The sequence below is a fragment of the Leptonychotes weddellii genome, chromosome 11 (assembly GCF_054177405.1).
Source record: "Leptonychotes weddellii isolate Sample4059 chromosome 11, ASM5417740v2, whole genome shotgun sequence".
NCBI lineage: Eukaryota > Metazoa > Chordata > Mammalia > Carnivora > Phocidae > Leptonychotes > Leptonychotes weddellii.
The window spans coordinates 55,321,031-55,345,691 of record NC_138379.1 but is presented as its reverse complement, the minus strand read 5'-3'; the positions used below and the strand labels follow the sequence as shown (position 1 = coordinate 55,345,691).

Sequence of the window (24,661 nt, the reverse complement as noted above, 5' to 3'; positions counted from 1 at the left end):
TTTTAAAAAGATTTTTTTTCAACTAATAAAATTAAAAAAAAAAAAAAGATTTTTTTTTCCAGTGGGTAGGAAGTTCGGTCCCTCAGGAAATAAAGGTCCAGAAGCACAGGTAGCAGGCTTCTTTCCTTACTTCCCCTAATATTACCTGCTAAAGAGCAGAATTTCCCCCAGGGATTCTGGCTTATCATGTCAGGTTTAAAAAAGAGAACTTAGATCCTGGAGTACAACATCCTCAACTTACAAGTAACAACCTTGAGAAGCAATGAGCAGAGGAATTGCTTAAGCAGGGCCACCCAGATGATGAGAGAGAGAGTTTTGACTGAGACCTAGACTTTCTGAATCCCATTCCAGTGTCTCAGGACTCTTAAAAATGTTTAATTTTCACCTATTGAACTTTATATTTTGTTAAATGATTGGGTAGAAGTTTAAAAAAGAAAAGAATTGCAGGGCACCTGGGTGGCTCAGTTGGTTAAGGAACTGCCTTCAGCTCAGGTCATGATCCTGGAGTCCCGGGATCAAGTCCCGCATCGGGCTCCCTGCTCAGCAGGGAGTCTGCTTCTCCCTCTGACCCTCCACCCTCTCATGCTCTCTCTCTATGATTCTCTCTCTCTCATTCTCTCTCTCTCTCAATAAATAAATAAAAATCTTTAAAAAAAAAAAAAGAAAAGAATTGCAAACTAACACCTAAGCTTGTCACAAGAGGACAATTGTACATCTTAACTTTACCATAACTGACATGGACATATCTGCCAATGGTTTTATCATAGAAAACCCCTACACATGCAAATAATGAGGACTGTCTAACCAGTTTCCAAGAATATGCTGGAACAGGTCCATGGTGAGCAATCAACAAATTCTGGCCAACAGACCAATTATCCTGCTGTTTGATAAATTAAGTCAAAACAGTGAATCATGTCACTGTCAGTTTTCTCTCAGACAGTATTTCAAGAACCCAAATGCTAAGGAGATGATAAAATGCTTGGGAGTAATATTGAAAGGGGGACCGAGATGAGTATTAATTTAAATAGCAGCTTTGCACTGTGCCAAGCACTTGGTAAACAATCTCATTTAATCCTTCCAGTGACTCTATAATATAGATAAGCTTTCATTTGTGATCAGATGAATCTTGACTCAAGCTGAACAATCTCTCTAGATTTTAATTTCCTCTTTTATAAAACAATGATAATAATAAAAAACCACCTCCTTGTAGGGTTCTTGTGAGAACTTGAAATAATGGCTATGAACTGCTTAGCAGAGAGCCCATCATATAATAGTTGCTAAATAAAAGTAACTCTTAGTATAATTGTTATTCCCCAGTGCCCTCGTCAGGTTTTACCAAAGGTAGTATTTTACAATTTCTTCTGCAATTCTTAGAATATATAGAGCAGATAAGGTGAAGCAAGAACTTTCAAAATCCTCACCTACAGCCTTGTTAACACTAAGTGGTTTTCTTTATTAAGAAACTCCATCACATATAAGGAATTCTTAATCTCAGGAAACAAACTGAGGGTTGCTGGAGTGGTGGGCGGTGGGAGGGATGGGGTGGCTGAGTGATAGACATTGGGGAGGGTATGTGCTATGGTGAGCGCTGTGAATTGTGTAAGACTGTTGAATCACAGACCTGTGCCTCTGAAACAAATAATACATTATATGTTAAAAAAAAAAAAAAGATAGGAAGGGAAAAATGAAGGCGGGGAATCGGAGAAGGAGACGGACCATGAGAGACTATGGACTCTGAGAAACAAACTGAGCATTCTAGAGGGGAGGGTGGTGGGGGGATGAGTTAACCTGGTGATGGGTATTAAAGAGGGCAAGTATTGAATGGAGCACTTGGTGTTATACGTGAACAATGAATCATGGAACACTACATCAAAAACTAATGATGTATGTACGGTAATTAACATAACATAATAAAATTTTTTAAAATCCTTAAAAAAAAAGAAACTCCATCACAAACATCCTAAAATCCTTTTGATTTTATTTAAAGGACTTCTCACAGCTTAACTAAGGAGATGATCAAAGAACTTTTCATTTAAAAGTTTCAAAGTTAAACCCAGTAGTAAGGAATTGGGGTGGGGGGGAAATGTTACTGCCAATTCCCCATGTGGAAGGAGAGACCTAGTAGCGGGATCCCACAAACCAAATGCAGATTAGTAAGATACATAGGAAATGAAATGTGAAGAACAAGAGTTTGCTGTACAGATTTGGTCCATGTTAGTTTAAACTTGATTTCTTTTTTTTTAAGATTTTATTTATTTATTTGATAGAGAGAAAGAGAGAGAGCACAAGTAGGCAGAGCGGCAGGCAGAGGGAGAAGGAGAAGTAGGCTCCCTGCTGAGCAGAGAGCCCGATGCGGGGCTCGATTCCAGAACCCTGGGATCATGACCTGAGCCGAAGGCAGACGCTTAACGACTGAGCCACCCAGGCACCCCAAGTGTATTATTCTTGAAAATAGTAATTAACAAATGGACCTGACCGTCCAGGAAACCCTTACTGCTGAGCTACAGTACAAATAATAGGGCTTACGATCTTTGAGGAAAACCAAAATTACCCTTCATCAGCAGCACACAAATGGCTGCCAGTGCTTGGATCTGCAGGTCTGTGGGAGGGAAAGCCGCAGACAGAACACAGGGGATAGGGCGCGGGCAACCAGAGACAGGGTCCGGTTCAGTTCCTAACCCTGCCATTTACCTGGGAGGTAACCATGGTCAGTATCTGTGAACTTAACTTTTTTTAATTTATAAAATGGAGAGATTGATAACAAATTCACAGTGCTCTTACTATTCACTGCCAACATATGAAGTGTGCCCACTCTGGTGGCTAACATGGCAGGTGCTCAAGAATTGTTACTTTCCTTTCTCATTTCCTCCTCCTCTTTTTTTTTTTTAAAGATTTTATTTATTTATTTGACAGAGAAAGACACAGTAAGAGAGGGAACACAAGCAGGGGGAGTGGGAGAAGGAGAAGCAGGCTTCCCATTGAGCAGGGAGCCCAATGTGGGGCTCGATCCCAGGACCCTGGGATCATGACCTGAGCCGAAGGCAGATGCTTAATGACTGAGCCACCCAGGTGCCCCTTCCTCCTCCTCTTGAACCCCTTACTATCAGGCAATAGACTAAGGCATCTTTACCTGGGGCAAAAATATATGACGGGTATTTTTATGTTGTATGTCAAAAAAGACTGACAGAAGAGAAAAAATTAAAAATTAAAAAAAACTTCTAACAGTTTCATCAAAATAACATTACTGAAAACTATTTAAAGCCACCAAAAGAGTTATTTATTAAATGTGTCACTTTGAACACAACAAAGGGAGAGAGAGAGCAAAGGAACATCATAAATCCCAGCGAGAAACTTGGTAGTGAGAGACTACCATTGAGCCGATTCAGAGAAATCATGAACTTTGTGACTTTACCATGAAATTATAAAAGCCCACATCTCTGTGGATTATCAAACAAATTACTTCACTCAAATACATTTCTCTCCCATATTTTATAGATTCCATATCCACCCCACTTGATGTTGGTAACTCCGTCTTCTCTAACTGATTAAATGAAATTGAAAACAGCCCCTTGTGGATATTTCTTCCTGCCAGAATTGATCTAAATCTGTCCTAGGCAATGAGCCTCTTCCTTGCCAAACAGTCTACTCTGATTAACTTCACAAGTTGGTTCCCTTAGGATGTTCACCCGTCTGTAAAACAGGAAAGCCTGCTCCCCACTACCCCAAATTACCAGTCTGCAGGGCATTTTTCCAAAATCTAATACCTGCTTTCTTTTGGCAAATTTGATGGGAATCAAACATTCATCTTACCTAATTATTCCACTGCCATTTGCTGTTATGCCTAAAACTCAATGATGAAATACCTATGAGCAACATAAGCCGGTTCGCAGGTTTTGTTTATCATTTCTAACCTTTGATTAAAGACAAGAAGTACACCTGCCAAATGTATGGCCATGATGCAGAGCCTAGAGGACTAATATTTCTCTGGAGCTTGTATCAGATAACCAACCCTGCTGAAATTAGAGGTGATAGAAAGTTCCTAGAGACAGAGGAAATTCCAGCTATAAAAGTTATTGCCCAAAATTTGGGTTACAAAACCTTTCCCTTTGGCTCTGTGGCTTAACCCCTGGCAACTATCAGAAGCTGCTTATGATCTTGCAGAGCACGAGATCTAGCCAATCCAATAGAAGTGGAGACTGTCACACCATTTAGAGTGGGCAGCCCTTGGTTTCCTCTACAGGGTGCAGTGCTTCTACTGTTGCATTTAATAAACTAAATATAATTGATTTGCTTACAATATTGTCTCACCTACTAGACTCACATATTTGTGTGAGGGCAGAGATAGTATCCCACTCATCTTTTATCTTCAGCACTGAGCACAGTATTTGGCGCATTGAAGAAGCATGTTAATAAATAACGGGACCCAGATGAGAAGAGAGAGTAGATGGAGAACAAATGAAGGAGTGGGGGCATTTCCAAGGCGGTGCCCAGACAATGTTACGACCACTGAAAATGGGACTATGGCAAGGGAAAGGGCAATTCATGGCTTCACTTATGGGCTGGTAATTAGAGCTGTGGACCTTGCTGGCTCTAAGGGCCACTATCCAGCAGTCAGTCTGACAGCCTGAATGCTTCTCACACCTAGTTGCTCATTCAACAACTTCCCCAGCATCATCCCAGCTGACCTTCCACTGAATGCTCACTGGTCTAGGAATAAGTATCCTGGCCAAGTTCCTCTCCTTTCCTGCCCAAATTATACACTTCTATCAAGTCTGATTGGTCAACTTCAAGTTGGGTTCCCACTTGCTTCTTTACCAAACCCCAGCTATGGCTAACATGCAAAAATGGTATCAAGCAGCAAGTTCTCATTCTTTCCTCCTCTCATTAAAAGAAATGTTTCTCCACCCGCCAAAGTGCTCTCAGTCCATATACATACTTCACTGGGTGGGCTGTTTTCTTCCTCCTGGGAGCTTTCTCTTGTTCTTTATGAATGTGCTGACATTCTAACCAGAAATTTTCCCTTCTTCTTAGGAACTTTCTCCTGCTTGTCAGTATAAACAACCTCTAAGGACAGAAAGGAGTCTACTCCTCAAAACATATGCAATAAATATCTGTAGAAATGATTTCTGTTGAGTGGTGCTATTTAGTCTTTGAAAGAACTAATCACAATTCCATCCTGTAGAGTTCTGTAATTAGAGTTCAAAACACTGGAGCTGGCACAGCTCTAGTTATCTCAAAGAGGCTTTGCTAAATTCTCCCAAAATGCTCCAAGAAAAATCTCTTTCAAGCTTTTATTTTGAAAGCAAGTGGACACCTGTGGGAATTGGAGATGGGAGTGGGGGTGTCATGACATCAATAAGAGAAAGGTTTCTTCATTTTAAAGTGCTTGGGAACTAATGTACTAGATTGAAGATTCTCATGCTCTGATTTAAGGAGCCTCAGGGTTCTTCTTAGGGACCTTTGGGCTACTGCACAGTTGGAGTGGAAGAGGCCAAAACTTCTGGTTTCCCTCTCTGTTGTCAGTCAGATATTTGTTATGTTGTTAGAAGCTTTCCTTTAAAGAAAAAAAAAAGGTTCTGGTAATAAAACTTTTAAGCATTGCTTAAGATTATGGTGAGAGAGACACTGGCTAAAGTAAATATCTGGAACTTCTGTCTGTCCCACTGCCACCATGTCATAATCATTAGGATCACTACCTCAGCCCACTACCTGGGGTCTCGGCATTGGCTCTTGCCCAGTCCACTTTCCACTTTATATCCCAAAAGTTGTTTTCAATGCAAATCTGATCATCTCACTATCCTGTTTAAAATCCTCTAATGGCCTCCCATTGCCATGAGAAGGAGAAAGTGTGCTTCATAAGCCTGCAGGCCCTCCAGAACCTGGCCTCTCATTTTGGGCCATCCAAGACATTGGTCTTCCTTCAGATTCACTGCCTGCTCTTTCCTCCTTAAGAGCCTCTGCATGTGTATTTCCTCTGACTATATCTGTTCATCTTGCAGGTCTTAGATTAGACAACACCTCCTTCTGGAAGCCTCCCCAACCCATTCTGCCCACAGTACATTCCATTTCTCTCCACTGTATACTCTCATGGATTCTCTTCCCATCTGCTTTTTAAGATGTGTCATACTGGTAACTATTTCTTCTATATTTATCTTTCCTCTAAATTCCAAAAGTAGCCTTGGTTTTCTTATTTCACTGTTATAATCCCAATACCTAGCATAATACCTAGCATTGGCACACAATGGGCATTCGTTAACTGTGACTAAAGAATGAATGCATGGTATCAGGCACTTAAAATTTATGTGTATTGGCTGTCTTAGAGCAGTCCCACAGGACTCTCTGATCACTTTACCAAATGGAATGACAGCAGCAGTAGGGAGAGCAAGGCCCGTTACCCAGTCACTCCAGCCCATGCAAAACGTCTCTACACCAAGCTCCCCTCGCATTTACTGCCAAGAGAACCACTAGCACCAGGTCTGCCATTTAGTAAGAGCCAGATAAATGTTAAATAGATAGATCGATATTAATATAAATGCAAACTGGAATTACATCATTCCCGAACCCTGTAAAAGTTGAGTTGTAACAGAGTTTTCTGTGCCAGGACATAACGATTCTTGCAGCTTTCCAAGTATCTATGCACCAGGCACCATGCTGCGGGAGTTTCACATGCTACCTCATTTGATCCCAACAATGTCTTTTAGGCAGATCTTAGTTCAAGCTGCTACAACCATGGACTGGGTGCCTGATAAACACCCGAAATCGGTTCTCACGGTTCTGGAGGCTAGATGTCTGAGATTCATTTGGGGCCCTGGGGTGGGCCCCCTTCCAGCTCGCAGACTACCAGTTTCTCACTGTCCCCTCTCATGGCAGAGAGAGAAAACCATGCTCTCTTGTGATCTTTAAGGGCGCTCATCCACCCTCATGACCACATCCAATCCCAGTTACCTCACAGAGGCCCCACATTGGATGGTTAAAATGGTTTCAACATGGGAATTTTGTGGGGACACAAACGTTCAGTTCATGGCAGGTAGGAATTAGTCTTTCATTTACATAATAAGCAACAGAATTTAAACCTTGCCTACAGACACAGGCCAAGTAAATGGCAGAGCCAGGACATCTCTCAGGTCTGACCAACACTCCATTGTCCTGTTGCCTGGTGCGTAGTAGGTGCTCAATAGATTATGAGTGAATGAGTGGATGACTTACACTCGGTGTATGGAAAATGCCCCAGCTTGAAAACATCAGCACTAAACTTAAACGATTATACTCTTGGAATAAAATGCTACTAATATTTACAGAAACCATAAGTTCTTAAAGTATAAACACTAATATTCTGGCTATCGTTAGTTCTGTTTTCTTTCCCTAAATTCCTAAACTATTAGCAAAAGCTGGGACATTTCCGACAGACATTTCATTCAACTAAGCGCAATTGCGGAACAGAACTCTTTCTGATCAAGTCAGGCTACAGCCCAGCATTTGGCCCCTCAGCATTTTTTCAACAGTCACTGACCAAGTAGAGAATACTGCAGGGGTTTGATTTTTAAAAAAATGTGTACAGAGAGAAGGGTGGAAGATGGGGTGATCCACAATGTATAACAAAAGCAGTTTATGATCTGAGGGATTTTTTTTTAAGATTTATTTATTTATTTGAGAGAGAAAGAGAGCACATGGTGGGGTGAAGGGCGAGGGAGAGGGAGAATCTCAAGCAGACTCCCTGCTGAGCACAGACCCCCCCCCAACGCAGGGCTTGATCTCAGGACCCTGAGATCACGACCTGAGCAGAAACCAAGAGTTGGGCCCTGAACCAACTTCTCTACCCAGGATCCCCTCATCTGAGGGCTTTTGATCCATAATTCATTAATCTTCACAACAGATGGTTTCTACACTTTTCAGTGAATCGAGGTTGTCATTGATTGTAAGATGACTCCACATGTCACCAAGAAAGGAGAAATGCGTCAATTAAACTATGAGATGGCATTGACGGTAAAATACATCCTAACAGTAGGGATGCCTGGGTGGCTCAGTCGGTTAACCGTCTGACTGTTTGTTTCGGCTCAGGTCATGATCTCCCCAGTCATGGGATCGAGCCCTGCATCGGACTCCACACTGAACACAGTCTGCTTCAGATTCTCTCTCCCTCTGCCCCTCCCCTGCTTGCTCTCTCTCTCTCTCTCGAAATTAAATAAACAAAATCTTTCTTTAAAATGCTTTAAAAAAAAAAAAAGATACATCCTGGGGTGCCTGGGTGGCTCAGTCATTAAGCATCTGCCTTTGGCTCGGGTCATGATCCCAGAGTCCTGGGATCGAGCCCTGCATCGGGCTCCCTGCTCAGCGGGAAGCCTGCTTCTCCCTCTCCTACTCCCCCTGCTTCCTGCTTGTGCTCACTCTCTCTCTCTCTCAAATAAATAAAATCTTAAAAAAAAAAAAAAGAGAGAGATACATCCTAACTGTAGAGATGGGAATGAAAAAAAGGTGCATCTTAAAATTGGTAAAATATAGTATTTTTTTTAAAAATTTTATTTTATTTATTTGACAGAGAGAGAGACAGCTAGAGAGGGAACACAAGCAGGGGGAGTGGGAGAGGGAGAAGCAGGCTCCCGGCCGAGCAGAGAGCCCGATGCGGAGCTCGATCCCAGGACCCTGGGATCATGACCTGAGCCGAAGGCAGACGCTTAACGACTGAGCCACCCAGGTGCCCCTAAAATATAGTATTTTTAATCCCATTTTACAGATGAGGTAACAGAAAGAGACCTAAAGAGTTGAAGTAATGTTCCCAAGGTCACACAGCTTGGGTTCTGAATTCAGTTCAATTCAATTTAGCCTTGTGTCGCAATCGCCTCCCACTCTGGGCTCTGTTCGAGAGACACACAGATCAATGAGACCTTGTCCTAACCCTCCAGAACTGGGCCATCTAGAAGGGAAAACAGACCCACAGGCAAGTCAACTAAAACGTAGCCTGCTGAATGCAAGAACAAGACTGTGGACAAGGTAGCAACCCGGCTGGAAGAAGGGAATAGATAGCCCTCTCTGGATAGGCTCAGGGAGGGGTTCCAGAGAAAGTTCTGAGTTTCATAGAATGGATTGCAAGTTTGCAGAATGCTTGTTTCTTTCTATCTAGTCAGTGCTTTGACTTTTTAAATAATGTTAAGAAAAATTCTAGAGGGAGGGGGTGGGGGGATGGGTTAGCCTGGTGATGGGTATTGAAGAGGGCACATATTGAATGGAGCACTGGGTGTTATACGCGAACAGTGAATCATGGAGCACTACATCAAAAACTAATGATGTAATGTATGGTAATTAACATAACATAATAAAAAAAATAAAGGAATCACTCTGAAAAAAAAAAAAAGAGAAAAATTCTTGGCTGAAAAATTCCTCTGCAAGGTGTGAGCTGTGGTAGAGTGTCTGAGAGGAGGAAAGGTGTTCCATGGCCCAGCTCACGTGCCTGCTTCCAAGGAGCGGCAGGATGCAGGAGAGGCTGAGTCTTCAAGATGTGAGATGACTACTGTTAGAGGTGAGGTTCCCCTAGGAGAATGCATGAAGGACACACCTGTTCAGTTGGTTGGAGTAGGCAGGTGAACAACCACTATCACCTCTCAGCTAGTAGATCTAGGAGAACTGTCCATTCATCATCTCCTTTCTGAGCACCTGATGGGATTCCTGTTCTGTGATCCTGTAGCCCCCCATATTAATTCCTATGATATCATGGACTGCACTCAGTTTTAACTATATTTGGGTCTTTTGCACTGGCTGTTCCCCCTTCTTAGAACACTGTCCTCAGATGTCTTCATGATAACTCACCTCCTTCAAGCCTTGCCCCACCTTTCTCTCAGCGAGTCCTACCTTGACCACACCCCCCCTCAAAAATGCAACCTTTGCCCTACCACAGCTCTACCCATCTAAAAATCCTGATACCCCTTACTCTGCTCTATTTTTCACTTTTCCATAGCAAGTATCAACTCCTATTATTCTGTGTACTTATTGCCATGTCCTCTCGCTAGGATGTAAGTTCCATGAAGGCAGGAATTTTTGTCTGTTTGCATTCATCGATAGACCCCGAGCTCCTAGAATCATCATTGGTACATGCTTGATAAGTATTTGCTGGATGGGTGAATGAATGTGTGAGTAGCTGAATGAATATACCCTTAGCTCTATTCTCAACCCAACATTAAGCTCCATGAGAACAGGAAGCAAGCCTCCTGTTCACTGCTGAGTCCTCAGTGATTGGCACATAGAAGCCACTCTGTAAATAATATTCCATTAAATGACTATTACCTCATATCCATATGTGGAAGTTATATCCTGAACTCAATGTTTTTACCTGGGTGAGAAAGGAACCATCTTCTATCTGTCCTCATTCAAAAAGTGATAAGGGGAGCATTGATGGACATAGGTGAGATTTTGAGGGGAAGTTTTCCCTAATTCCATATCTTCCATTGCCTCAATCCAGGCCTGTTGCTCCCATCCAGTTTTCTGAAAACTCATAGACAGAAAAGCGAGCTCAGTATCGGGGGGAGCTGAAGTGATAGTCCAACCTTCTGGTGTTGTGACATGTGAATTTCATCACCAACCCTGATGAACTACCACTGAGGATTTGGGGTAGTCATATCAAACGTTCTTGGATGTCTTTCTCCCCTTTTCCATATGCTCGTGAGAGAAATGAACTTTCTCCAGCATCTCTTCTAAGCCAGCTGTCAGTCAGTAGATACTTAACAGTGGAATTTACAGGGAAGAAATTTGGATTTTACACTCAGTTAACAAATATTGAGCACCGATTGGGTTCTAAAATGTCTTGTATGTATAATTCGCATAAGGGCTCTGTTGGGCAGGGATCTTGCCTCTCATTTTGCATCTTTGGAGACCCAGGGACAGAGATGAAAATCACATAGCTGCTTTGAATGGCAGAGGTGCTATTTGAACCCAGGACTATCTGATGTCCATGTCTCATGGTCTTTACATGTGTCTTCTCTAGAAAAATTTAAATGTTTAAATGATAATTGTGTATCAGCAATAATTAAATTCTGTATCAGGGTATTTCTAGGGGTACCTGGGGGGCTCAGTTTGTAAGTGTCTGACTCTTGATTTTTGGCTCAGGTCATGATCTCAGGGTCTTGAGATCAGACCCCACATCAGACTCTGCACTGGGCATGGAACCTGCTTGGGTTTCTCTCTCTCCCTCTCCCTCCCTCCTACTTGCTCTCTCTCCCTCTTAAAAAAAGGAAAAAAAAATATATTTCTTCTTTGTCTCTTACAGCAAGCTTACTAATTTGTGGCAATAAGACCTAAGCCGTGAATACCAGAGCTTGATATCCATTTTCAGCTTGGATCAGAAATAAAAGGCTGTAGTCAGGGCTATGTCAGCCTTTCTGAAATATCTTGATTAATGTATTTTGATTGCCTGATAAACAAAGCCAGCACATAAAAGTTTTTAGAACTGTACTAAAGCCTGGGCTATTCATCCTGGCCATGTTCCCTTTCCCATATTTCAATCTCTGAGTCGCCAGCTGATGGCATTTAGGGGGAAAGACAATGATTTTAAGATGATTAATTTTTATAGCCTCACCCAACCCTGAAGTCTGAAGTACCATTTGCTGTGGTCTGTCAAGCCCTGCTTTTGGGCAGGTTCAGATTTGCTTCTGCTTCCCTCCGATGAGGTCCTGTCAGTCGGCAGAGCCGTGTAAATCACCCTGACAGATTGCTTGGACACCCTGAGAGAGAAAGCAGGCTGGAGTGGGCCCCATCCCTGGAGACTCTGACGATGCCTTGTCTGAAATGATCAACACACAGGCCTCCAGACACAGGAAGTCTGCTCACATTGTGTCCCTAAGGGACGGAGAGCACTGGTGACTCAGGAGAGACTAAGAGACAGGGTTGTTGTCCCTGGAAGTAATGCTTCTTCCCTGATTATCATCAAATGCCACAGCTGCGGAGAGGCCCAGGCTGTGAGGACCTCTGGTTGGTGCCTAATTAGTTCCATCTTTAGTCATGACAGTGACTGCCTGATTCCTTGGGTACAGTAGAAATTGACAGTTTCTCAGTATCCTCCAGACATAGAAGGAAGCAGTCTGGCATGACGAGAAGTATGTCTTTACAGAGCACAAACCTGCCTTATAAGGTTATTAATGACAAAATGGCATAACCCATGTGATACCAGAGTCCATGGCACACGGTGCATTTAACCTTCTATCAGCTGGAAACAATGCCTGCATTTCAAGGAGTAGAATCTCTTTAATCACAGTTAATAAATACCTAGAGCAGTGCCTGCACACTGTAAGGCCTACTGTGTGCTCAGGAATCACGGAGAAACAGCATCTTGGTCAGTACCCTCTTAGCAAGGATTGACAGAGGCTAATGTGTTCTTATCCATTAACACGATTCGTGGGTGGATTCCGCCACCCTTTTCACTAAGGACAGTTCATTATTGAAATAGATGGGGAACTGAGTGGCCACACCAGACCTCTATCAGCCTGGATATGATGACTGGTCGACAGGCATATGTATGATTCCTCGAGAAGACATGCAAAGTAATCAGTACAGAGCTATGTGTTTCCTTCTACCCTAAGATGAATGCATTCTGACTTGAGAGACAGGAGCATTGCATGGATCTTCATCATCTCCTAAGAAAGGCAGGGAAGCTGGTGCTGGATGCTGCTCAGGCTTTCCTATTGTTTCCAGTTGTCCATGCCTTCCTAAGAAAGAATGTACACAACTGGATTCCAAGGACTGCCCTATGAGAAGTATAGGCAACAATGTAATAACAGAAAATAACTTTGATTGGACATCTGCTATGTGGTAGGCCCTGGGGATATGAACCTCCCCTGTCCACCAGGCATATACAAACTAGAATTTGCAAAGATTAGAAATCACAGTACAATGTGATATAAGAGCCTATGAGAGGGGCCTTTAACTCCCAGTGAGGGTGGAGGAAGGAGAAAAGAAGGTCCAGGATTGATGGAGGAGATGGCACAGAGCAGAGCAATTTTCACAAGGCAAACACAATCCTAGGAGACACACATCCTATCAGCCATATGGAAAGTTAAACTGATTTCCCCACAATGCCTTGCAAGACAGAGGCATAAAACATGACAGCTGAAACATGCCTTAGAGAAAGTGCTTTGGGCCTGTTGATTACATAGGAGCTGAAGCCCAAAGAGGTGAAGTAACTTACTCGAGATCACACGGTGAGATTTCGTTGAAGCCAGAACCAGAGCCCTGCTCTCCTAAATCCATCCAAGCTTCTCTCTACTTCCAGGGTGCCATCTCTGTTTCTGAAACACTTATTTATTAGATTCATGAGGGGGGCGAATGAATGCTTTTAAGTAGGAAAATCTAGGGGTGCCTTGGGTGGCTCAGTCATTAAGCATCTGCCTTTGACTCAGGTCATGATCCCAGGGTCCTGGGATCGAGCCCCACATCGGGCTCCCTGCTCTGCAGGAAGCCTACTTCTCTCTCTCCCACTCCCCCTGCTTGTGTTCTCTCTCTCCCTGTGTCTCTCTGTCAAATAAATAAATAAAATCAAAAAAAAAAAAGGAAGGAAAAACTATTGGAAATGGCTGATTTTTAAAATAATAGCACCTAAATTTCAGATCTCTCTGCTCCTAGTGCAGATCCCTTTCCCACATCCCCCTGGCGGGAAAATGTTTTGAGAAAGTTAACTGTATGTGTATTTTTATGTTATGTTTTAAAAAACACCGTATTATAATCTCCTGCTGATACTTACAGAAATGATTCGCTCATTCCTAGTGTAGGGAAGAGGTGAAGTAAAGCAACTATTGGTTGGCAGTTAGTGTGCTAAAGGCTTTTCCTATGTCATCTCATTAAATCTCTCCAAATGTGCTAAGACCTGGGAATGATTAAGCCTATTCATTGATAAACTGAGACTCAGATTGGTTGTGGACCAATCTCACTGACACTCAGGTAGAAAGAGGTGAACTCACTTGAATGTGTCTCTTCACTCCAGCATCTACACTTTTTGCACGATCCTCAGCTGCGTACCTTAGCAGTGGAACAGTGGCATGGAGTAGAGAGCAGACTTTATCTTCTGCTGCTCTTCTTTCTCCTGCTGCATAGAGAGGTGAGAACCTCTAATCAAGCAGAAACCTCAGCTTCTGGAAGGAAGGAAATTGAGTCAAAGCACTCTGCTTCATGGGTTAAAGTTGTCATGGAAACAAAGGCTTCTCCAGCCCAAATAAGTTTACTGCATAGAAGGGAGTAAGCTGATGGTTGATTTGTTCATTTATAACACATCTGCAAGGACTGTGCAGAGCCTGGACCTGGGAGCCCCTGACCTTCAGTAACTTCTAATCCAGTAGAGGAGGTGAGACACTCCCATTCAAAACTGGACATTGTAGTCTTCCCAAGAAAGGTGCAAGCAGAGTGCTTTACATCTTCAGAGAAGGAAAAGTCTGCTTCTTCTGTGCCTCAGTTTCCTTATCTGAACATAGGAACAAATAATTATCTCATAGGGTTTCTGTGAGAATTGGATAAAGTATAAGAGATTAAAGCCTTGAATTTTTTATCTGCAAAGTAGGAATATCATACTTACATGTCACACTGTTTACATGGACTCAATAAGATGGAATTATGTAACACAAAGGTACTTTGCACATGGCCGGCCAATAATAGGCACTCAGTAGGCTATTATTATTGTTGCTCAGTAGTTGTTTTTATTCCACAGAATCTTTGGCAGGGTCATCAAACGGGTGGCCTTTGCCTTCTTCCTGCCGTCTATGAAATCATCCTTTCTTGTCCTCTGTTAGTTTGCCATTGCTTCTATGCCAAATTATCTTCCTCCATCTTCAAATCCAGCAATGGCCGCCATGTACCTCTCATGTCACATCTCTCTGACCTATTCTTCTGCCTTCTCTTCCACTTTTAAGGACTCATGTGATTGGATTGGCCCCCCTCAGAGAGTCAAGTATACTCTCCCCATATTAAGACCTCTAACTTCAATCACATCTGCAAATCCCTTTTGCCATAGAAGGTAACATATTCTCAGTTTCTGGGGATTAAGGTGTAGACATCCTTGAGGAGAAGGGGTTAGGGTATTATTTTCCCTACCATATCTTCAATGACCATGAGACACATCAAGTAATTTTTTCAGTACTTAGTGGCACAGTCTCAGGGGTTCTCTTTACCCTTGTGATTCTCTGCTATACCAGCCTTAAAGTGGTTAATCCAGAACTCGACCCTCTGACCAACCATGCGTGCTATTATGGTCCATGATTATTGAATATTACTGCAATCTAAGCCCAGTAGAAAATGTAGGTGGTTTTGATTGGAGAGGGTTGCTTGCAAAGACAGTGGATGGGATGGTGAAGCAAGTCCACAGGCCTTGGAGGCAGACAGGTCTTGCATTCGGTCCTGCCCTCTCACATGATAGCTGGTGTGACACTGGACATACTACTTAAGTTATGCAAATCTGTATTTCCTTATCTACAACACAAGGCTAATACATGCCTTGTGGGGGCAGTTGTGAGAACTGAATGTGCCCTCTATAAACTACTCATGCCTCTCTCCTGACATCTAGTCCATGGTGTCATTATAAATGTGATCACCAAATCATGAAATCTCTGGAAGTGAGGTCTAAGCTCAACGTTCCTTGCCAGGAGTTGCAAGCTTAATTCTACTGCCAGGAGCATGGGCTTTTGATTCTGACATATCTATCTACATCTGAATCCTGGTTCTGTTACTTATTAGCTTTTTTTCATTTCAGCACTTTGGGTCTCATTTCCTTTATGAGATTAAAAACGCTGACATGGCAAGAGTGTTATCAGATATAATAACAAAATGGAACTCCTTCTCTGTGGGTGTTGGGCATTTCACATGCTTCACCCTATGGTGGGATCTTTGTAACAATCTTTTGAGTTAATGCCATCATTCTCTGCATTTTGTAGTTGAGAGAATGGCCATCTATGCTGAAGAGATCATCGAGGAAGTTAGGTAACATGCCCCAAATTCACAACTAGGAATAGCAGAGTTGGGATGTAAACCCAGGTCTCTTCTCTCTCCAAAGCTTGGCATATAACCCACATGCTGCCTTGCCTGCCCAGTACATTGAGTGAGATGATAAATATAAAGTCTTTAGCACATTGTGGGGGCACTTAAGCACAATTTCCATCAGGTGCTCAGGTGTCACCCCATCATGTTGCACAGCCACGAGGATGAGCAGCTGCTTCACTCCCCTTCCTAGATTTCCCCAGTTGGCAAAGGGCCACCACATGGTGAAATGCAAGAGGGCCGGGAGGGATGGGAGAGAAGTTGCATTATTCCTCTCTAATTCTACTTGTCTAATGGACTTGTTAAAAGCACCCTAGGTGGAAAGTGTGAGTCTTAATGGCATTTTATAAAAGTTGCTGTGATGAATTAGCACATAAAGCAAATTAAAAACAGCTTATCGCTTTTTAAATTAGGTGATGGGGCACTGTAGCATTTCTCCCAGACACGAAGATCCATTAATATCCAAAGGAGTCAGAAGCTGCCGAAATGTATCAGCTGCCTGTTTTCAGGGACCTGACAAGTCTGAAGTCAGTGTAATCCTCGAGGGGCAGATTGTCCGAGATAAATAGAGCTGGGGAGGCGCATGTTGCTGAGCCCCTTCTGTGGGGACACCTATTGCTGAAGGCAGGAGGGGGACACCTTCCCTCAGGGATTCTTGGGAATAGAACGGAGCACAGTAGATTGAATGTCTGGCCTGGTGGGGACCGCCAGGAACAGTGTCTCCTCCCCTCCCTTACACATGGGGACACAGGCATGAGAGAAGCAGGGCTTTCAAAGTTCATCTGAAACATTTCCACAGACCTGTAGTGAGGATCTAGTTTGTGCCCAGTGCTGTACTGGACTCGGAAGATAGAGTGAGACTGTAGATATCTTTTTACACAGTCCACAAGATGCCTACTAAGTGGCACAGTGGGGACCCAGATCCCCGGATTCAAGGCCAGCACATTTTTCGGAAAAACAATAACAGTAATAGTAGCTGCCATTTATTGAGCCCAGCCTGTGTCAAGCTGGTGTCCCAGTACTTTCCATATATTATTTCATTTAATCCTCTCCACAATGCTTTGAAGTAGGTGGTGTTACCATAGGCCAGTTTTACAATTATGAAAACCTGACACCCAGAGAAGTTAAGTAACTTGCTTAAGATCACATGGTTAAAAAGTTGCAAACCCAGGCAGTCCGACCCTAGAGCCTGCCTTCTTGGCAACCACCTGCCAACTTCCTGATGGCTTTTCTCCCTCTGCTCCCCACACTTTACATCCAGAAGGAGCCTGGTGCTAAACCACAGGTTCAAAGACTTTTAGGATAAAAAACATTGAGACAAGAACTGAGCAGTAACGGAGCTTTGGGGATTTGGGGGTAGGGGGTGGGGGAGGGTGGTCAGCCTTGAAGGAAGGTGAAGAGATCCTGGTACTGCTAAATTGTGAGCACGGCCAGAGGACAAACAGGCTGGGAAACAGCTTACGATGAAATGTCCAAAAATGTGGATTTTGGAGCCGGACAGACCATATTCCCGATGCAGTCTCCACCAAATGCGTACATGTGACCTGGGGCTGGTGCCTTAATGTCCTAAGCTTCCTTCCCTCATCTGTAAAATGAGGATACTAATTTTTACCTTCAGGTTCTTATGATGTCAAATAAGACAACAGATACAAAGTGCCAAGCTACCCAATATGAGCATAAGTAGTGGTAGCTGTCATGGTCATCATCCTTGCCACCTTGTCACCACCTCTCAGACTTGGGGATGGAGGTGGGGGGTTCTGGTGGGGAACAAAGTGAAGAGCATTGCACTAGGGCTCCAGATCAGAGGACCCACACTCCAGCCTGAGGTTGCTGACCCTTGTATGCTGAGGTTAGTCTATCTCTCATCTATAAAAAGGGGATAATACTATATCCATCATACCTTCTTCATCGGAATGTACTGAGTCACAAATGAGGTAGTGTATGTGAAAATGATATGCAATCTATAGACCTCAAGACAATCCCCAGGGTCGATGATTCACTAGGAGGGCTCACAGGATTCAGCATAGTCATACTCAGGACTGAGTTATTACAGCAAGAGGATACAAAGCAAAAATCAGCAAAGGGAAAGGATTTGGGGACAAAATCCAGAGGAAACTGGGCACACGCTTCCAAGAGCCTTCTCCCAGTGGAGTCATATGGGACATGCCTAATCTCTCCAGCAACAAATTGTCACACCAGGTGTAAAAGTTTGTCTTCTGGGGAAGCTCATTAAAGACTCAGGGTCCAGGGTTTTTGCTGGGGGCTGATCATGTAGTCACCATCTGCCTGGCCCATGCCACAATTCCAGACTCACAGAAGAAAAGCAAATGTTCCATTTAAATGTGGTTTGTACAAACAGTTTAGGCATGGTGAGCCATTCTTAATAGGAAATAGTGAGAACCTTCCCAAAATCCAATTTCCCAGATGTCAGCCAAGAGCCATCCTTGTGGGCAGGTTTTTTTAAGAATAGCAATCTCAAGCTTGCTATGTTAACTCTTTTTTGCACAGAGTAGAATCTATAGAAAGGATTTTTATGAGTGAAAGGGAAAGGTGAGATGATAATGACAGTTCATACTTGTTGATTGTCACTATGTGCCGGGCATTGTTGTGCATGCTTTATTCTTACATGTATTACCTTATGTCACATTTCATCCATACAATAACTTCCTGATGTGGGTACTATTATCATTGCTGGTATGTATGAGGAATCTGAGGCCTAAGAAAGGTGAGGTAGCTTGCCTGGATAATGAGCTATATGACTGGAAAGAAATAGTAGAACCAAGAAAGGACTCTAACAGTGTGACCCTGGAGCCCATATTCTTAACCACTATGCTCTAGCTGCTACAGTGTACCTGCCATGAGCTGGGAGCCTCATATGTCTTATTAATGTTCACAACAGCTCCGTGCGAATGTAGTTATTGGACTAATTTTGCATTACAAAAACCTGTGGCTCCGGAGTGCTAGTTCATTTATGTCACAGCACCCAGCCAGAGAAGTGAGGGCATCAGAAGTGGGCCCCTGCCCTCTCTCAGCCCCCTGTTGCCTGGTGGAGCTTAGCCAAAATCTTTGGTAGGGAAGATGCAGATGGTCAAGGTGGAAGTGAGTCATTCTGGGAGCTTTGACCGAAAAGCTCTCCCCTAATTCCATGACTTAGGGACAGAGTTAGTGGAAGAAGGAGCTGTGTTACAAGTAATTCAAATTTTCCTACAATATTTGAGAGCTTTACAAGCTGTCTTCAGCTCTTTTTGGTTGCCATGACAGCAGATGTGACATTTCTTTCATGAGGGGAAAAAAAATTGAAGAAAGGAAAAGAACCATTCTTGGTCCTCAGTGATCTGAGAAAAAATCTGTTCCCCAGATCTATCTAGTTTTGCTTGCATAGTGGTTACACTCCAAGGAAATTGTCAGGATGGAATCAAAGGGGAATAAGCAGGGAGGTGGCAAAATCTGCTTCTCCTGAGAAATTGTACGCTGCATGTGTGTGGTGGTGGTTTGTGATGCGGGGAGACAGGAGGAGGCAGGCAATATAAGATTTGACACAAATTGTCAGCTACTTAAGGCAACACCTAGCTACTAAGGTCTTGGTCATCATTCCAGTTCTGTTTACAATTCCCTCAGCCCACCAATTTATACAGGTTACAGTGCGTTTGTCTTAGCAAAGACTCAGCATGTGTTCTTTAGTGAGAACAACATGGTACATAGAGCAAGAATTACAATTCAGAGTGATGAGTGCGATGCTGAGATAGGCTTAGCATTCTGTGCAAGCAAAAAGATTTGTCTTATTCATATAATCTTGATCTATCTCTAGACACACATGTAAACATGGGTGTAATTATGTTTCTTCATTATTGCATTTTGAGCGCTTATTCATGGCATTGAATTAACCTCTGCCACCATTCAATTTATTTTAATTTTTTTTCTGTTTTTGTGGTTTTAATTAGCATTTTCTTTTTTAAAAGATTGAATTCCAGTATAATTAACATACAGCGTTATATTAGTTTCAGGTGTACAATATAGTGGATGAACTGCAACCATTCAACTTCAGTAATGGTTCAATAGTCCAGGGAGTGGAAGTCTCACAGTCCCCAATGGGATGACATTTAAGTTGTTACCATGTTTCCCCATTACAAAAGAAAGAGTTGTATGGACTGATACATCTGAGAGGATTTGTTCATAACACAAAATGCTTCATTCAGAAAGATGCCCATGCTTCTCTTCATGATTTCCTTCTTGTAGTGACTTTTAACATTTGATTGTAGTGGGAGGGAAAGAAATCTCAGGTACTAAACTCCCTTTGTCACATCTCCCATTATCACCTCGCCACATAGGATGGTCTCCAAGGAAAGAAGCAGTACCCCCATTTTAGGGGTCTGGAGGCTGCCCCTGCAGCCTCCAAGGAGAAGCAGGAACTAACGTGGATTTGTGACCACAGTAGTGGGAATGTAGACTGCAATCCTGGGAGTCATTCCTGGAAGCTGGTATTGAATGGATGAAGGATTCTCAGGGCAAGAGTGGGTAATCAAAACAGTGAATTCGAAATCTGTGCTGCAGAGGTTCCTAACGATGTTCTCTCTTGTCATTTCTACAGAGCCATGTTTGACTATGACAAGAGCAAGGACAGTGGGCTGCCAAGTCAAGGACTTAGTTTTAAATATGGAGATATTCTCCATGTTATCAACGCCTCTGATGATGAGTGGTGGCAAGCCAGGAGAGTCACGCTGGAGGGGGACAGTGAGGAGATGGGGGTCATCCCCAGCAAACGGAGGTAAAAATGCCTTTTCTATTTCAGAGTGTTTGCTTTTCAGTGATCTAGGGGGTGGAAATGAGGGAATATGAAGATACGGCAAACTGTTCACAAAATAACCATTTGAGTGGGATAGTCAGTCAGCGGGGAAATTGTCAGTGGTGACAGGTGACATGAATTAAGTATTCTCATTCTTCTCATATTAGGATTTTACCAAAACTGGTGACTGTGATAAGGCACAAAGAAAGAAAAGGGATCTGCTTACACCGCCTTCCTAAAACGTTTACCAGCATCCACATGTTCAAGATCATCTTATTAGCACGTATGCTGACTTACACACTCCAGGTTATTCCAGAGGTTCACATTTACTAGATAACTTTACAGAACGGTCAGGTGAAAGCCCAATAAATTACAATTTACTAATCAAAGGTCCTACCTATGTATTACGTTCAAATACTGACAGGAGAAAAACTAAAAACCTTCATTCCAAATTCAGATTCTTGGGATATGAGCTGTCAAACATCTGGTGAGGTAAAGACTGGGTTTATAACTGTTACTGTTTTAGTTACTCCTGTTCCCCAGCCACCCCACAACTCCCACCTTCACTCAATCAGATACTTAGTTCTATATGTGTTTCCTGAGTCAAGACTACCATGCTCTTTCTCTTCTAAACATTTCTTCCACTATGCTTTCGAAAGGCGGGAATATACTTTGGAACAGCCAACCCCCTCATGCGCCCCCAGCAGCTTCTAGTCCTCAGGACCAGGGAGGAACTTTCCTTCCCATGAACCTCTTTTTGGCACCAAAATATTGTCCATGAAACACATTTGTATGTATCCCAGGAAAGAGATATGGTTATGAAATTGAAGTCAGGGATAACGTTTATTCAAGGCAGTCACCAACTTTTCTCAAGCTACAGGTTTCTCAGAGGGCTTTTCTCCTGTCCAAACACCCCAAACACCTCTGTGAAGAGTCCTCAGTGAAGCTGAGCGCTCTGGTGCTGCAATCCAGCAACTGAGCTAGCACAGACTGTAGTAGGAAGATGTCACTTATACCCAAGAATCACTCTGGGGCATTGGCACCCCAGAGAAGACTGGTCCCCCGTTCTTCTCTGCATGGGGCCACACAGCCCGGGGAGGAATGTGGGGAGAGGGCAGCAGGCTGACTGTCACACAGATGCTCCCTCATGGTTAGTGGGGAGGAGTGACGAAGAAGCCGCTGCAACTCCAGAGAACCTCCCTGCCCTCCGTGCCCCTGTGTGGGTCTCCCACCAGCACACAGTTCTCTGGGTCTCTTTAAACCTCTGGGCTCGGGGACACCTGGGTGGCTCAGTCCGTTAAGCATCTGCCTTCAGCTCGGTCATGATCCCAGGGTCCTGGGATCGAGCCCCGTGTCAGGCTCCCAGCTCGGTGGGGAGTCTGCTTCTCCCTCTGCCTGTCGCTCCCCCTGCTTGTGTACGTTCTCTCTCTCTCTCTGACAAATAAATAAAATCTTTTAATAAAAAAATACAAAAAATGTAAAAACCTCTGGGCTCCACAATAGTTGCCTCACATTGCTTTGAGAGGACATTGTGAATTTGTACTATGGCTTGTAGGGTTTATATTCAAAGGGTATATATTCAAAGCAGTGACTCTCAGCACTAGTTTATATTGTTTTTCTATTTCCATTTACTTAAAAAAAAGAGTCAAGGCAACGTGCATTTTGGTTTGCTTCAATTCATCAGAGCTGTCTGAGCCGCTGCTCTGTAGAAGAAAGAGCTATCTTATTGAATATGGCCCCAAGGATAGAAGTGGAGTGGAGGAAGCTATGGGGGAATAGATTTCAGCTCATTTTTTTTTTAAGATTTTATTTATTTATTTGACAGAGAGAGACAGCGACAGGGGGAACACAAGCAGGGGGGGAGTTGGAGAGGGAGAAGGAAGCTCCCTGCAGAGCAGGGAACCCGATGCAGGGGTCGATCCCAGGACCCTGAGATCATGACCTGAGCCGAAGGCAGACGCTTAACGGACTTGAGCCACCCAGGCACCCTGATTTCAGCTCATTTTAAAGAAATTCTTTTACTGGTTGGAGCTGTGTAGAGATGGCATGGATTATGTGGGAAGATAGTAAACCAGAACAGTGGTTTTCATAGCAAGGGAACATTAAAAAAGCTTAGATGTGCCCACTCCCTCCCTCTCTGACCCTCTCCTCTGTGTGTGCATGCATGTGTATGTGTGTTTGTGTGAATGTACGTGTGCGCGCACATGCATGCACACACACACAAATATTCTAATTCAGTCCATCTGGAGTGGGTCCTGGAAATCTGTGTTTGTAAATCCCTCCAGGTGATTCTGATAATAGAAGGTCTGGTGTCAGGAAATACAATAAAAGGGATTCAAGCTTTGAATAGAGAGTTGAACTATACAATTTTTCAGGCCCTTTCCAACCCAGAGGTTCTGTGATTCTAACCAGCTTTGTCAATAGCCCTTCATTTGTTCAGTTATACTTCACTTTCCCCCCAAGGAACATTCTCAGTGCTATTCCTCTTGAGGCAATTTTCCACCTGCTGGTGGTCATTCTTAAGTTGGCTATCTTTCCTATTTTGGATAAAAACCATCTTAACAACCATACTACAGCTAGCCTGAAAAAGAAGTTTGTCTAGTGACTCTAATGTTGATATTTATTTGCATTCTATCTCATGAATGTTATAGTAGCTTCCCCCTCTGTGTGTGTATGTGTGTTTATGACTATAAATGAGTTTCTGTCAACTTTTCTCCTTAGAATATTAATCCTTTCAAAAAATGCTATTATTGTTTTATATGTTTATAAAATAACACATTTCATTGTAGGAAAGTGGGAAATTTTTGAAAAGTGTAAAAAAGAAATAAAAATAATTTATAATCCTACCCCACAAAGAGTTCTTATTGCAAGGCTTTCTCATTTTACACTACATTTAGCATCTTACAACTCTAGCTCAGAATAAGTGGGAGCTGGTACAAATACGATTTACTTTTAGACTGGGGTTAAATTTTTCAGTGTTTAATTCCTTGCTAGCCCCTTTTCTGAGTACAGTTCAGCTAGTAGAGCTGGCCTGGGAAATTCTCATAATGGATAACATCAGGGCATGACTTGACCCCTTACAAAAATGTTTCTCTATTGATGATTCCATTTAATCATCCCAATGAAATCAAGGTGGAGAGTATGAAAATTATTTCCATCCTCTTCCTTTTTTTTGAAGATGGTGAAGAAATTTTACTTAACAAAACACTCCTAGAGCATGCTAGATGCTGTTCTAAGCCCTTTACAATGAACTCATTTATTTTTTTTTCTTTTTTCTTTTTTATTATGTTATGTTAATCACCATACATTACATCATTAGTTTTTTTTTTTTTTTAAGATTTTATTTATTTATTCGTGAGAGACAGAGGCAGAGGGAGAAGCAGGCTCCCCGCAGAGCAGGGAGCCCGATGCAGAACTCGATCCCACGACCCTGGGATCACGACCCGAGCCGAAGGCAGACACTTAACCGACTGAGCCACCCAGGCGTCCCACATCATTAGTTTTTGATGTAGTGTTCCATGATTCATTGTTTGCGTATAACAACCAGTGCTCCATTCAGTACGTGCCCTCTTTAATACCCATCACCAGGCTAACCCATCCCCCCACCCCCCTCCTCTCTAGAACCCTCAGTTTGTTTCTTAGAGTCCATAGTCTCTCATGGTTCGTCTCCCCCTCTGATTTCCCCCCCTTCATTTTTCCCTTCCTGCTATCTTCTTTTTTTTTTTTTTTTTCTTTAACATATACTGTATTATTTGTTTCAGAGGTACAGGTCTGTGATTCAACAGTCTTACACAACTCACAGCCACCCTATCCCTCCCACCCCCCACCACTCCAGCAACCCTCAGTTTGTTTCCTGAGATTAAGAATTCCTCATATCAG

At 43.0% G+C, this 24,661-nt stretch overlaps 1 protein-coding gene across 2 annotated transcripts in view; it reads left to right on the top strand.

Moving 5' to 3' along the window:
- Positions 1-24,661, top strand: part of DLG2 (discs large MAGUK scaffold protein 2) — a 719,122-nt gene that overhangs the window by 637,589 nt on the left and 56,872 nt on the right. Inside the window, exon 14 of one of the 2 annotated variants that reach the window (XM_081798954.1) lies at positions 20,588-20,764. In XM_081798954.1, coding sequence (XP_081655080.1) covers positions 20,588-20,764 — 177 coding nt within the window. Of the gene's footprint in view, positions 1-20,587; positions 20,770-24,661 lie in introns of those variants that run through there. The other variant, XM_081798952.1, reaches the window with a different exon arrangement.